Source organism: Protopterus annectens, chromosome 16.part0 (genome assembly GCF_019279795.1).
Source record: "Protopterus annectens isolate FY-2018-M chromosome 16.part0, PAN1.0, whole genome shotgun sequence".
Lineage (NCBI taxonomy): Eukaryota > Metazoa > Chordata > Ceratodontiformes > Protopteridae > Protopterus > Protopterus annectens.
The window spans coordinates 150,150,385-150,167,238 of NC_056750.1; the positions used below are offsets into that span (position 1 = coordinate 150,150,385).

A 16,854-nucleotide genomic window follows, 5' to 3' on the forward strand; every position below is an offset into this window, starting at 1 on the left:
GCAAGTAAGCTTTAATAAGCATGCTGTTAAAGAATTACCAACATTGAAAGCCTTTTTGTTGTTGCCATGCAGGGAATACTTACATAACTACGTAACGTATGAGCCTTGGCTATGGAAATGCATATGACAGTGTTTGTAATAAAGGACAGGATTACAGTATTTTAAGAAGCTCATTACTTTTGTTGAAGACTTGCAGTCATCTTTGCAGGCTTTACCCGTAAACTAAACAGAATGCCAATCTATCATGTGCGGTCCATAATCTGTGCAGTAATCCTTTAAGCAATTTATCTTGAGCTTGTTTTTTGTTTGCTGTTCATTTTTTACTTTGATCATGTTTTCCCCATGAAACAAGTAGATAGTTGTTGTTAGGCAGCAGGTCTTTTTTGGATAAGAAACATTTTTACAAGTGGAGGGATCACAGAGATTGCTACTATCAGCATGTTACTTAGTCCTTTTATAAAGCTGAATATAAATTATAATTAGAAGTCCTGTGCAAGAAGAAGTGGTCTGAGTTAAGTGCTACTTATTTTTCTTATGCTTGACTTTGACTGGCATTCCAGTAATGTATTTAAAAAGTATTTTTTTTTTATGCCTTGCAACCTTTTTCTTTCTGTCTAAATAGTAAGTAAGCTGTCATACAGCCAATGCATTGAGATATTTTTTTCTTCAACACTTCATTTTGTCTTGATTGGACTCTCATAATGATGGTTTGGTACCCAGGACAGCATATTTAAAGTTCCAGTTTTTTTTTCGGTTTTGAGCATAGCCCCTCCCCTTTCTCATTGACCACCCCCCTTTCTACTGGCCCCACCCATTCAGCTGTCTCCTACAGTCCCCCTATGATTTGAAGTCACCAGCCACCACTGCTGCTGAAATAGGCTGTGGCTTCATTGTGACCTTGAATATAATAAAGCCAGTGCTAGAAATGAAAAACTTAATTAAAAACAGAAAAAAAATCAGTTATTCCATCAACTGAAAATAATTAATTTCTCTCCATTCTTAAATCATTCATTCACACATTCACTTAATATTATATAAATAAATATATTGTATACTGAGAAATAAGTCACTGTTGATCTCAACACCCTTCCTACATCTTTCATGCTTTTGACATAGTTGCAGCTGTTTTTGTTATATTGATTAATAATGTGATCCGGATTTCTGCACAGTACTGTGCCTACACATATGATTTCCTTAAATGACACAAATGATATCGCTGATTTTCCTTTTAGATTAGCTATGGAGCATCAGTCCCAATTCTGAGTGATAAGATTCAGTTTCCTTCATTTCTAAGAACAATTCCCAGTGACAACTTTCAGTCAGTTATCCTTGCTCAGCTGGTGGTGTGCTTTGGTTGGACATGGGTAGGTATTCTGGCCTCTGACAATGACTATGGTCAAACAGGTAGTCAAATTCTACATGCAGAGCTCGTTAGAAATGGGATCTGTCTTGCATTCTTGGAAACAATCCCAGCACTATACTCAAAAGTGAAAATTCAGCATATTTTAGAAGTAATACAAACATCATCAGCTACTGCAATTATAATTTTTTCAATTGAGTCAGTTTTACTGCCGCTGATGGAAGAGATATCAATGCATGATATACAAGGGAAAGTGTGGATTGGCAGTGAAGCTTGGTCAACATCTCCCAGTCTTTCTAGGAAAGATCTCTTAACAACATTGACTGGAAGTATTGGACTTGCAATCCCAAGAGGGGATATGCCAGGCTTCAAGGAGTTTATTTACAACATTAACCCTTCAATACTTACAAGGGATATTTATGTTAACTTGTTTTGGGAGACAGCCTTTGCATGCAGGTGGAATTCCTCAAAATTATATCAAAACCCTAAACAAAATGAAATTGATTCAAATGTCAAATTGTGCACGGGTAAAGAGAAACTTGAGGACCTTAACATTCCTTTCTTTGATGTTTTTAATGTGAGATACACATTCAATGTTTACAAGGCAATGTATGTAGCTGCACAGGCCTTAAGTGATATTCTTTCCTGTAAAGATCAAAACAAGGAATTTGCCAACAAGTCATGTAACCATATTTCTGATATGAAGCAATGGCAGGTAAAATAAATCCATATTATATTTCAATTATGGCAGACCTAAGATATTAATATAGTAAGATGTTTCTCAATGTTACATACAAAGTATTTTTTATTGCATAGAACAAGTTGCAAACTAAATGTTATTGGGATTCATAGACATGCACTGTGCACCTTTGCAACTTTCAGAGCCACACAGGTAACCAGACAAGTATTTGGCATTGAAGACTACTGGCATACCAGGGAGAGGTAGTGCATAAGGAAAGAGATGTGCAGCAATAATGCGTTAAACAGTAATAAGCTGCTCTATGGCAGGAGAAGAACTAGACAGTAGCATGTAGTATGTATGACCCATGTGATAGATGTCACTGCCAAGGTAAAGTAGTATGGTGGGTCAATTTAAGCAATGTAGTGCTGCATAGCTCCAGCACAAAAAAGGCAGCAGAGTTACCAACAGGGAAAGGTCAATGTGGGTGAGGTGGGTCGAAAGAGTATTTTTTTGAGGAAAATACACCCTTTTTATTAATGCAAAATAAGAGTTGATGAGGGAGTCGGAAATCACAGACACAGGCAACTAGGAGTAGTATGCATACCGAAAGTGGAGACGACATTGGACGGTTATGAACATATACATAAAGATGACAAGTAAATGGTGATGAGGAGGGCAGGACAATAAACAGTGAATGGGAAATGACTCATAAGGAAGGGAAAACTCCAGGACTGGGATAGGGTGGAAACTTCTCTTGGCTGAATACCAGGATGGCCTAGAGGGCAGCAAACCCAGACATCACTCAACATGTTCCCTTTTTACTAACATACTCAAGCTCCAACCCATTTTCTAATAATTGCTTAAAGTTTCTCCCTGTCTTATACATGAAAACGGGCACACCACCATGTGGAAGTTGTAGTCAGTGTAGTTATATTAACAAAGAAAAAATATTGGTGCTGAACAATGTCCTGCACAGAAAGGTGCAACTTGTTAATGGTAATTGTACCACAAGTAGAGTTGTCTACTTAGCTAAATGTGAAGACTTTGCAGGATTTTATATTGGTAAAACAAAAAGAGCACTAAATGTGATAATTTACAAACATCTTTATGATATTAATAAGAAAAAGGATTACAAATGCACTGCACAGACATTAACTGGTTTGCCACAACTTTAGAAGGTGCACCTTTGGGATCTTGGAAAAAAATAAAAAATAATCAATGGGGTGGTGACTGGTAGAGAATGCTTTTAAAAAGAGAGTTGGTTTGGCAGTTAAAAATTAAATGCCACATTTTTACCTGGATTAAATGATCAAGTTTCGACAGGATCGATTTTAAGAGAAAAGGCTAATGTTTAGCATTAATTCATATGTGGTGTATTGCAGCTTTAAAACTGAATGGCACGTAATTAAGTAAATTGGATTATATAAATGAGTGTACTTTGAACTGGTATATAAGATGGCTGTTAATTATTTGATTTTATCTGATAAAGTCTCCCTTAGAGATGAAAATGCTTATGGAATAATCTTAATGTGTTCTTGTTTTTATTTATTAAATGAATTCATTTTCCATGGTTGGAGTCCGTTCATTTTTGCTTTTTCATTTTTACTTTTTCTTTGGTGGACACCACTTTGTAACTTTTTTCAGAGTTTCAAACACAGAGGTGTAAAAAAATAATACAGTCAGATAGTTTCTCACAGATGCAGAAAACAATACTAAATTATTCTCACTAAATGTCCCTGACTGACTAAAGAATTACTGTTCCCTGACTACTTACTAAAGCAAAGCAAGCTGATGTGTGCTGTGTGTCTTATCACATCAAAAGCCAGATGATATCTCTCTTTGTTTCTGTGGATGTATCTCCTGTCACATTCCAGAGTGCTGCTGCGAGAGTTCCAAAGAAACCAGATGGTGGTTAGTGGATGACATCACCTTTGGTCACCTGACTCAGGTACAATACACACACACAGCTTTGCTAAGATCTTTGGCAGCATCTTAAAGCTATAAGACAATTTCAAACTTTCCACCACTCCAGGGTTCCCTGATAAACACACACATTTGATCATTTATAACAATACAACCTAATATATATGCATACATTCTTTCTGTCCAGCAGGACCTACTGTTGATGCATTTTTAACATAAGTAACTTTGCAAATATAGTTTTAACTCAAACATCTGTAGAAATCAGTGTAATTGTCAAATAACATAAAATTCTTTACAGAACTCCAGCTGGTCGTGCTGGCATATGATACACATGCACTGCCCTACTCTCCCTTGCACAGATGCCACTACCTCATGTTATCACCCCCCCCCTTTGAAAGCTCAAGCTAGTTTTTCAAGTGACCCTAGAAAAATTTGTTTGAGAGAAATGGGCCTGTCTGGGAACACATTAACCTATACCCTGTCTTCAGAGCTCATCTGCATTGGTATTTCTGACCCCACTATGATGCTGCACTGTCATGTCATATGCCTGCAACCCTAGGCTCCACCTTAATAACTTGGCATTTTGCTGGTTGGCTCAATGTAGCCATGTTAAGGGCTTGTGGTCTGTAATCTCAGTAAATGTCCTTCCACACAGATAGGGCTGAAGTTTCTGCAGTGCCCATACTATGGCTAGACATTCTGTTTCTACAGCTGCATAACATTCCTCCCTGAGATGGAGTCTACAGCTGAAATATACAACTGGGTGCTCTTCTCCCTCTGAAAAAACCTGTCTGACTTCAGCCCCCATCCCATGGTTTGACCATCCACCTGCACAACAAAGTCTTTGCTATTATCTGGACTGGTAAACACAGGGGCTCCTCCCAAAGCCCCTTTAAGGTTTTGGAATGCCTGCTCACAGGCTGGGGTCCACACTACCTTATCTGGCCTGTTTTTCCTCATCAGGTCTGTGATCACCAGATCCCCCTCAGACTCCTCCTGCTATCCACTGCAAATACTCAGCATGAGGGCCTCACTATCATGGTAAGGCATCATTATGTTAACATGGTACAATCTGTGCCCCTTTCTCCTGACTAGCAGGTTTACCACATAATTAACAGTACTGACCTTCCTTACCACTTGAAAGGGTTCCTCACAAGCTGCCTGCAGCTTACTGTGTCCAACAGTAAAGAGCACCATAACTTACTGTCCTACAGCATACTCTCAGGCTTGAGTATTCCTGTCATACCAGCTGTTGGGCACCTCCCAGATTCTCCTGGGCCAAGCCCATGAGATCCCTAAGCCTTGTCCTAGTGTTTAGGACATGTGCCACAACAAATTCCTTGTGGGATTCACATTCACCCTCCCACTCATCACAAATCAAATCTAGAGGTCTCCTCACCCTATACCTCTACAGCAACTCAAAAGTTAAAAAAAGCTGTGGATTCCTGGAACACCTCTCTGTAAGCAAACAACAAATGGGGCAAATATTAGTTCCTCTCTCTTAAACTGGTCTACAAATGCCCATAGCATGTTTTTTAGTGTAGAGTTTAACCTCGCCACAAGACCATTAGTCTGGGGTGGTAGGGGTTGTTCTTTAGGTGCTTCATCCCACAGTGCTTCCACAGACAAACCAGCAGGCCTGACATGAAATTGTCACCTCCATCAGTCAGTATTTCTCTCAGGAAAACTATCCTGCTGAAAATCTCTAACAATGCATTTGACACCTTCTCTGCCTCAGTGGAGGACGGAGCCACTGACTCAGGGTATCTAGTAACACAGTCTACTACCATCAGGATATACTTCTTCCCTGTGAAATGTGGGGTACTCAAAAGCCCCACAATATCCATAGCTATCCTCTGAAATGGCTCTTAAATCACAGGCAAAGGCATCAAAGGTGCCTTGACCTTGTCTCCTGCCTTGCCTACCTTTTGGCACTGCTCACAAGTACTGAAGTACCCTGTTGCATCTCTTTGAATCCCAGGCCAATAAAAGTTCTGTATAATATGTCTCTTGGTATGCTTTATGCAAATATGACCAGCAAAAGGAATGTCATTGGCTATGGCTAAAAGTGTCAGACAGTTGACTCTGGGCAGTACCAACTGCTATATTACTTCACCCTGTACCCCTCCCTCAGGGATCCAGATCCACTCTCTGTACAGTAGCCCTTTGTTCCAGTATACAGTCTCTCCTTTTCCTTGAGAATCAGGTGCCTCCTTAGCTACCTCTCTCAAGCCTCATAATGTAGAATCTGAAAGCTGAGCCTGTCTTAGTTGTACCTTTGTGTCCCTTCCCAGCTCCCTTTCCACCAGAAGCACAGTCTTTTCTGACAGTGGTGCCTCAATGTCAGCCTGGGTGCTACCACTCATCTATGTCTTTACAGTCACCCTGTCCGAGTGAACATCAGTACCTACCAGCATCAGTGGCTCACTTTCAGACTCACTGCTACAGGGTAGCTCCCTCCCTGAAATAGCCACCTCACCAGCCACAGCTTCAGGTGTGGAATCTATCTGGGTCCCCCCTAAGCTACCTGACCCACATTCCTGTCTGAAGCCTGTCTGTGTGTAACTGCATGCACTCAAGGTACTACATTATCAAAATCATTCCCTATCAAGACAGCTGGAGGGATATCCTCAAACACACCTATCTGATTGCTTCCTTTTCCATCCTCCAAGTTAAAGTGAAAACTGGCTAAAGTTATTTGGAGTTGGGTCCCTCCTAAAGGTTTGACTGGTGTGGACTGCCTAAGCAAGTACTACTCCTCTATGCCCACTGTAGGTTTAACAATGGTTATGTCAGGGGCTGTGTCTCTCTTATCAGTAGCTGGTCTTCCATCCACTAAGATAGGATACAAATTTCAGTGAAAATGTGGTACTACTGTTGTCTCTAGACAACGTACCACTGGCATGCTGTTATTCCCACTTGTTGGCTCCTTCCGCTTTTGTTCTTCACTGTGCCTCAGTGGACATTTGTAAGCTGCATCCCCCCTCTGGTTACATTTAACACATCTAAACCTTGGGCTTGGCCATGTACCTGAATTAGTGGCTTTCCCTCTTATTAGTGTACCCTGTTGGGGAGGTTTAGGCTGCCCACCATGGGTTTCCCTATAACCATGTGCAACACTGGGTATCCCCTTCTTGTGCAGTGATGCCCTGCTTGCTAAGCTGAAATCCCCTTTTCTACCAAGCTCATCTGCAGAGTTACACTCCCGGTCTGCCAACCAGATTCTCATGTTCTCAGGCAAAGTACTAAGGGCCTGTTCCCTCACCAAAAGGTCTGCCAGCCATTCAAAAGTGGTAACCTGACATCCATTAACCTACCTATGAAAATAAGTGCTTAACTCAGCCATGTAATCACATACACTTTCATCTGCCTTGTGTCTATGCTCATTAAACTTTTTTTCTGTAAGCTTCAAGTGAGAACCTAAGACATTCCAATAAACATTATTTTACTTTATCATAGTTTAAACAATTGGTATCAGACAATTTAGAAACAGCAGTTACAGCTTTACCATGGAGTAAGGGGGTCAGGAACCATACACAGAGCCCTAGCTCAACATTATATGATTTACATACTCTTTCAAATATATGAACACAGCTATCAAAATGATCACCATCTGCAAACTGTGGAACAATTTTACTGACCTTTATTGCTTCTGAGGTTCGGTTCTTCCCTTCCTCATTACCTGCATGACCTGACAAAGAATCAGCATCTCCCTCTCATTTTGACATTATTTCTTCTTTTATTTGCCCTCCAAATGCCACAGTCTCTCATTCTCTTTGACCTCCAAATGTTGACGTCTCTCTGCTGATTCTAATTTCATCTGCTTCTCCAGACATTTGGCTTCCAGTTCAAGTCTCTTTAACTCCAGATGGATTTTTAAGTCCTCTGAGGAAAAGACGAACTGTTCTGTTTCTGAAGACTGCACATCCCCATCACCTGACTGTTTGTCTTCTGGGTTGCTGGTCTGTGCTGCAGCTGTGACCAAGTGAAATAATTTCCTCTTTAGTCAGTTTGGCATGCACCAGTCCTTTGGCGTCACACACCTTGGCCAACTGGTTATTTGTCATCTTGCTATAATCCTTTGCTGACATCTTTGCCTGACTAAACTAAACTAAAAAAATAAATAAAACTCTTGTAAAAATGAAACTCTGTATGCTTACTTTGGGGCTGTTGAGAGTATACATGCCTTCAGTGACAACTGCCCATTGGCTACTGAAGTTCAAGTAATATCTCAACCAGCTGCCACCAGTATGTGACAGGACCCTACTCTGGGCCAGCAGTCAAGGAGACTCAATTCTCACCACTGAATCTGGTGAGGACTGGTCACTAACAACAATGATTAATTCACACAGTATTTTCATATGCAGCTCCCTGCACCAAGCACAATTTCCCTTAACAGCATACAGGGAGCACACTCCAGACCTGGTGCTGGGCTCTCTTTTTCTGTCCGGGCCCACATAAAACTCCACGTTGACAACTTTGGAGCTCTGTGTCCCTGTTCCCAGTAGCTGACGCATACACTTGAATATGTGAGTTTTGCACACACACACACCTGGGAAAAGCTGGCACAGATTTACTAGCTGTGCCCTTGTGCCCATTCTCTAAGGTAATCACACTGCCACCAGTAAGCTATCCTAAGACTCTTACAAAGGGTACCCAATTATACTGTCTAAAATTAATGCTAATACAAATGGTAGGGTGTAACCAAAGCAGCAAGGCTTTCAGGAGTGGCTACCATGTCACTAAAACAAGCATTTGTACTCTCAAGATGTTAAAAGTATTCTCTAAAGGAACATCCACAATGAACGCTATTAAAATATTTAATGTCAGGGAAGTAAATATTGTGGGAAGAAATAGCCAAGGAATTGTTATGGCTAGGCTTGTATAGGCCCTAGGGCCGATAGCCTAGTACCAACCTATGAACCCATGAACCTATAATAAAAAGAAAACAGCGAAATACTGAATACAATAAACAAGAGTTTCATCCACAGAGATATAAAAAATAATACAGTTGGATAGTTTCTCACAGATGCAGAAAACAATACTAAACTATTCTTACTAAATGTCCCTAACTGACTAAAGAATTACTGTTACTTGACTACTTACTAAAGCAAATCAAGCTGATGTATGCTGAGTGTCTTCCCACAGCAAAAGCCAGATGAACTCTCTCTTTGTCTCTGTGGATGTGTGAGATATATATCCTGTCAGAAATCTCTCCTGTCAGGTTCCAAAGTACTGCTGCAAGAGTTCCAATGAAACCAGATGCTGGTTAGAGAATGACATCACCTCTGGTCATCTCACTTTGGTACAATACACACACAGAGCTTTGCTAAGCTCTGTGGCAGCATCTGAAAGCAACAAGACATTTTCAAACTTTACACCCTTGCAGGGTTCTCTGATAAGCATACACATCTGAGCAGTTACAATAGTATACCCTAATATGCATGCATACATTCTTTCTGTCCAGCAGGGCCTACTGTTGATGCATTTTAACACAAGTAACTTTACAAGTATATTTTTAACTCAAACATCTGTACAAGTCAGTGTGATAGCCAAATAACATAACCTTCTTTACAAAACTCTAGCTTGCTATGCTGGCATATGTTACACATGCACTGCCCTACTCTCACTGGCACAGATAGCACTACCTCATATCATCACACACACTTAGGAAGAAATCTGTTGTAAGTGTCTGAGCATTTATGGAAAAGCAAGATTAGCAACATTTGCAACAAACAAAGAACATAACTTTCCACATTAAGCAACTCTTGTTGATTTAAGCAACAAACTTTATGAATTAATTTATTTATTTTTGAATTTTTTTTCCACCTGATCTGATGCTGTTGCTTCCATGTTTGCCAATCCTCTGTTCCTCCAGTGGCTCTTTTCCATCCAGCTGTGACCCTCCAGTGTGCAGACTTCATGACTGCTTGGGAAGGCTTCCTTGCAGTAACCCAGTCTTTAGCCCTATGGAGAGAATGGATCCTATAGGAAATTATGAGTGTGTAACTGGAAGCCACCTTTCTAAGGGCGGGTGGTCATATTCTGTAATTGTGGAAGCAGCTAATGCAATGACCTCAGGAAATGTTGCTTCCCCCTCATGAAACTCCTGATTACTGGTTTCTACCAGCAGCCGCCCATAGGTTCATAGGTAAGTGCTAGGTTAACTGCCCTTGCAGGCTATTTTAAGCCTAGCCAGTATTTTGTGCTCAAAATAACTTATCATATTTGGTTATAGATTGGCATTACCCACCCCATAGTCAATGATTATATATTACTTCTAATAAGAATAACTTAGATCATACTACTGATAATTTGAGGGGGACCTATACCACTCATCTGTCCAGATTTTTACCTAAGATTTTTGGCTTCTTCCTCATACAATTTGTGTGTTTTAGTAAATTATTGAGATTGAAAGTAATTAAGTAATGACGTAGATTTAAGTTTCAGACTTCATTTCTTTCTGAAAAATGCATACTAATACAAAACCTGCTATTCTAACAACTTTCTTAGTTTGTAAGTGTACTATTAAAAATATATCCCTATTTTGGACTGTTTGTCCCCAAATTATGTTTTGGCTTTGTCCAGATTTCTTGCACATGGAGGTGAAGAGGTATGAGGGGACCCATGTATAGGATAAAGCATTTAGGAGATGACCATGTTCTTTAGTAGCACAAGGGCAGTTTTCCATCCATAGATCTAAGTTCACTTAAATATGGACAGGGATGAACATTTTTATGTGGATGGTGAGTCTGTTCCACAGCAGTGTTATCCTCTTTGAGATATACATGTCCCTTCAAAACATTCTGTTGATGTTGCTGAAGTGGTTTAGATCCCTAGACTGAATATTTCTGATGACGTGTAACTTGCTGATGTGCAGCAAATCCATCAGTAATGGGTCAGAGGATGCCTTGTATGCCAGATACAGGTCACCTCTTAGTAGTCTGCAGGTTACCAAGTATAGTGACAGGGCTTAGAATCTGTCCATGTAAGACATGCTGTTATGTTGCTTAAGCCTTGTATACTTTAGTAAGAGTTCTCTATTCGCCTTCCGGTTGTTGCATGTGTCTGGATAGATACATGTCAAAGGGAGCATTATATTCAATGACTGGCCTAATGAGGGCTGACTAAAGGGGACAATGAAATCCCTTGATCTAAACACATTCCCTTTGTTTATAAGCTTTGCAATATAGGAATCTTGCAATTTACACATATTGCCAACACAGAAATGGAGAAAGGAGATTCTGCCAATAGGGATGACTACAATTAGGGATACAGACAACAGGGAAAAGTTGGCTGGACTTTACTGGAGAAAAATGGCAAAGGAACCAAGTATAGGGAGCAAATAACTAGAGAGGGAAATATAATTGAATGGGAAGATGTCAAGAATGTATTTAGACTGCAGGTTAGAGACTGCCTGCCTTATCAAGGACTGATCTCAGAGTATAGGCAAAGAGAAAAAAACCAGGGGGTCCTAAATGAAAGACCAGCACTGGTAGATATTTTAGTAGAATCTAGAACAGAAGCTGCCATTAAAAAAGGAATAATTAGTAGGGCATATAAAATATTGCACGATAACTATAAGACTCAATGAGAGGAAGTTATAAAGGATTGGGAAGAGAGGTTGGATAAGCAAGTCACAAAGAAACAAAGGGATATATATATATATATATATATATATATATATATATATATATATATATATATGTGTGTGTGTGTGTGTGTGTGTGTGTGTGTCTCCCAAATATTCAACAAAATCTAGAAGATTTAGGGCTTTTGCCTGGAAATGTTTACATAGATATTTTTATACCCCAAATAGACTCCAGAGAATTTTTCCTCAGGTAGACAGCAAATGTTGGATGTGTGATGGGGAAGAAATAGATATTTGGGAACATATTTTCTGAGAGTACAATGAGTTGTCAGACTTTAAAGATTCCCTGCAGACTACCCTGTCAGAGATGCTTGCTGAGCAGATTAACATAACTAGGGAGATGATTTTTCTGAGCTATGAAACAGAATCGGAATTGCCTAGACATAATAAGGCCTTGCTGAGTCTAATTATGGTGGCCGTCAAAAAATGCTTTCACTAAAAAACGGAAATCAAAGTCTAAACCAACTGTACTAGAAGAATTGAATATAGTAACATTGATATAACAGCTGGAACTGAGATCTTTAGATAAGGGTAGGAGCAAACTACATAGGAAAAAGATGGGAACTGTGGGAAGGGGAGGAATGAGGTTTAAAAGAAGGCAGGACTTTAATGAGCTATGTAATGTTTGACTGACAGTGACTGGGTAGTTTATAAGTGATGTATAGTGTTTGCAGCCTAAATTATTTCAATATAATTTGTGATGTAAAATGCTTGCAACTGTGATTGTGTCTTGTTTTCATTTTTACTAAAGTATGACTGCCTATGCCATAAGTGATAATTTAATAAAGATGTTTCTTGTTTAAAAAAAATCAGTAGACACATATTGGTCAAAAGTTAGGTCACTGTCCACATAAGTTCCCAAGTCCCAAAGAGTTTGCTAAGTCATTGGATTCCTTAAACTCTCCAACAATTGTAAGAGGACTGGCCACTGGCCATTTCATGACATTCCCCCCAGCCAATCTTACTAAAAGCTCTAGTCCATTCCCAGACTCAGATCACCAGTGACGCCCTGCTGTTGATGACTGAATTTGTTTATTAAATAAATCAATCTTTTAAATATATCTCAGTATGGTTGCCAAATTTCAGAATTAAAAATCACAGTTGGTTTGCTGATATACAAAGCTTACTGATCTATGATTGACAGGATGAGGTATAGACAGTAGAATAAATGCCCTGTTTCCGTACATTTATTAGATAAAAACGTTGAATAAATAAAGCATTAACAGTTCTGACATTACAGAATGGGAATACTTTTAGCATTAACTGCTTATGTAGAAATCCATGTAGCTCTATATTATAGACAAGATTTTTGTGACATATACTTCACAAGGGAATGTTTAAAGAAGTAAAGTGCATTTATACATTTTTTTCTGGGTGAATTAAATTATATTTTTGTTAAGAAAGTATGTACAACATTATAATATGGCTTATATTTGTTTTAAATATATACCTTCTTGTGTTTCTAACAAAAAAATAAACTGAATAATATTACACATTAGAACTACAGTATCAAAAAGCATACTTTAACACATTACTTAAAGATATTTATTGGGGATTGAAGTCAGAAAATGACAGACATTTGAGTGTCAGACTTCATGCTCTTCAGAAAATTTATGCTAATGCAAAATCAACTTTCTAAATTTGTAAAAGCAATATTTAAAAGTTGTCCCCCATTATGTATGGCTTTGCCTAGATTTCTAGCTCTTCGACAATGGCAGGTACAGTGTACACATATTGTGCCACCTTTGCCAACACAGTATTGCCTGAGTGACACCTTGTGCAGGCCACAGAGGGCTAAAACAGCAATGTGCCAAATCAGATCATTATATAAAGGAGGAGAAAAGGGGGAGATAGTCAGAGGCACAGTTATCTGTTTTTATATCTGGCTGCCCCCCTAAAACCCCTCAATAAATAAGAAGTAAAAAAATATAGAAAGCTCTTCTCTGAACTGAAGTAAGCCGTCGCTACAGTTTATGTATAGACAGATGGCAAACTTGCTCAATTGTGACCACAAATGTAACTCTGGCTTTTATTTCTAAATACTGGTATGCACTGAAAGGTGATTAGGATTGTCCAATTGCACCCCATATTGCTTTGTCACTGAAACAACTGCCTCTTTCATCCCACCCTACCTATGCATTTAAAGAAGAAAAGGGAGAATAGCACCGCAGGAACCTGCACATGGGTAACCTTGAAGAAAGGTTGGGGAAAGGAAATGCCTGTATTTTTGTTTTTTCCAACAGATGCTCATTTTGTATTTTTAAGAAGAGGGTCAGACAGGAAAGATAATGAGCTTGCAAGGGGAAAAGGAAGTAGTAGGAAAGGTAGAATGAGCAGACAAACAAATATAAAGCTCAGGCATACACTGACCAGGGAGGTGTGCATATAAACAAGTGGGGCAAACTGAAGGCATACAGGTATACAGAGGGAGGATAACTGGTGATGGGGAGGTTTGTAGTACATATAGGACATGGGAATGAAACATAATAAAGGGTAACATCATGATGGAGAATAGAGAGGGGTATAGGGGGCCTGTCTGACCAACCCAAAAGAGAACCCTCCCAGATGGCAGTACCTCTATGGCTGATGACATGCTCTGGCCCTGCTTTGTATGACTAATGATTGGGGCTAGATGGCTGTATAATGTCATCAGCAGAACCAGGGTGCACTCTCTGGTTCCCATTAGGGAGCCTAACTGCCAACATAGTTCAAATGCAATTAGCTGTAGCAGATGATACAATGTGATCAAGGAAAATCCTTCCAGGCCATTCTCAGAAGTGTAGCCTCTATCCTCCTTCTAATTTTTGGACAAGTAGGCCACTTGCACATTCTGTAGGTCACTTTCAATGGGGGCCTTTGTTACTCTGTTGAGATGCAAGTCTATACAGACTGCTGGTCACCCAGCACCGTGTACTCCATAGGTTCATAGGTTCATAGGTTGGTACTAGGTTATCGGCCCTAGGGCCTATACAAGCCTAGCTATAACAATTCCCTGGCTATTTATTCCCACACTATTTACTTCCCTGGATCCCTGTCTAGCAGGACGACTGACGTGATCCCTGGGGTGAATTTCCTTTCTCCCATCCAGTCATCAACGTTCCTTTTGAAGAGGGCCAAAGAGGTGTTCTGGTTGACATGTATGGGCAGTCTATTCCAGAGTCTGGGGAGTCTCTGGGTCAGGAACCTGTCCCTCCAGCATGTTTTGTTTATTGTGATGACAAGGTTTAGATCCCTGGAGCCTGTGGCTCTGAGGGATTGGGATTTCTTTAAGTGTAACATGTTCAATAGCTCTGGGTTTGACATGGCCTTGTATGTTAAGCAGAGATCACCTCAGAGTAGACGATATGCGACAGAATATAGCTGGTATTTTTTAAGGCGGTCAGCATAGGGCATCTGCTTTAGTCCTGTGATTCTTTTATTTTGGTATTTCTGTGACCTTTCCAGTTGTTGCAGATGTCTTGAGAGGTACATACCAAATGGGGCATTGTATTCTATAATGGGTCTAATGAGGGATGAGTACAGTGGGGCAATGACCTCCTTTTTTTCTGGATGAAAAGCCCTTAGTGATGAGGTGTGCCACATAGATGGATTTCCTGACTGTTGCGGTGATGTGGTTATCGAAGGTGAGGCCACTGACCACCTGTGTCCCTAAGTCTCATCACACTTTTGGTGTTTAGTGTACTGCCACCTTTGTGGTAATTCACAGGTACATGTTTTTCCCCAAAGGGGATAACTATACATTTCTTGGCATTGAGCTTGAGCCCATGGCTCTGGCACCAAGCATCTGTTTCTGTAAGGCCCTTTTGTAGAGTATCGACATAATTTGGGGATTCAATAATGGCTCCCAGTTTGCAGTAATCTGCGAACTTTGTTAGCCAGAGTCTCTTAGTGTTGGCCTGTACTTCAGAGAAGTAGATACCAAACAAGAGAGGTCCCAGGACTAAACCATGAGGTACTCCACTTGTCACTTGTCTATAGCTGGATTTGGAGTCAGCTACTTTTACAGTGTGGGTTCTGTCAGTAAGACAGTTGGCTACCCATCGAGTGACATAGGGATTAATGCCCAGCTTAGTAAGTTTATCTATGATTCCAGAGTGGGGGATGGTGTCAAAGGCCTTGGTGAGGTCCAGATAGGCTGTGTGGACTGCCTTACCCTTGCCCACGGCTCTGGAGAATGATTCAAAGAAGTCAATCAGGTTCAAGAGACAAGATCGACCCTTCATGAACCCAAACTAGGTGGGGTCCAGTGTTTTAATGTTGCCAATGTTTTGGTTTATAAGTTCCATGATAATACTTTCCATGGCCTTGCAGATCAGATACGTTCCGTGGCCTTGCAGGCTTAGTTGCCAAGTGACACTCTGCACCATAGCTGGACTTGTATAATAACCAGACAAGAATGGACATAAATAAAACACTCTAGTAGACATGAATGTTACAAAGTAATTTGTAATTGCACTTAGCATGCATATGCCACTATCGGGGCAGCCTTTTAGTTCTCCTGAGAAAGGTGCCCCTTTTAAACTTGTTCTCATGGGCCACTGTAAATAAAATTAGGGACAATTCAGCAAATTATGACCATATGACAAGAAGACAAGCAAACAGACAACAGTACCAAAAAAAAAAAACAGAGAAACAAGCAAATTCAAACATACGTTTGTTACTGTAAAAGAATTATACATTCTCCAAAATTTCTGCTTCCTACTGTTGGAGAAGGTTAGGGTAGTAACTTTTTAGGTTGCTGTAATGACATCTCCACTGATCTCCAGAGCAGATATTAGTGGCATGACTCACTGCACTGACAAGCTGGTGTCAAGCATCAACTTTATGTAATGGGTCATTATAATTGCCCAACCAGTGCTCCTGATGGTTCCTGTACAACAGATATAAAAATATCTTTGCTTCTTGGATGCACCACATGGCAGCTCTGCTTAACCCAGTGCCTAAAGAAGTCATGTCCACTTTATTAGTCTTCCTAATTAACAAATTGGTAGTCGCATGCACATGACCACATGTTTGGACATCTAGTGATATGAATCATTAGACAGCAATGGTGTGTTAATGTCACTAGTATAAAGCCATGGCACCACAGGGTTTTCAGTGCCATGATCATGGTGGCACTGCCCATGTGGTATAGTGCATTGTAGTTTGGGAGTGATTCAAAGACAGTTACACTACATTATCCCTTTAACATAACTTCTACGCTAGGGGTCCCATTTTAGTATGATAAAAAACACAGTC

General features: G+C 40.0%; 1 protein-coding gene across 1 annotated transcript in view; it reads left to right on the plus strand.

Moving 5' to 3' along the window:
- LOC122790535 (vomeronasal type-2 receptor 1-like) overlaps positions 1–16,854 on the plus strand; it is a 286,288-nt gene that overhangs the window by 231,142 nt on the left and 38,292 nt on the right. The window contains exon 3 of the mRNA XM_044058084.1: positions 1,233–2,075. Within this exon, the coding sequence (XP_043914019.1) occupies positions 1,233–2,075 (843 nt within the window). The remainder of the gene's footprint in view (positions 1–1,232; positions 2,076–16,854) is intronic.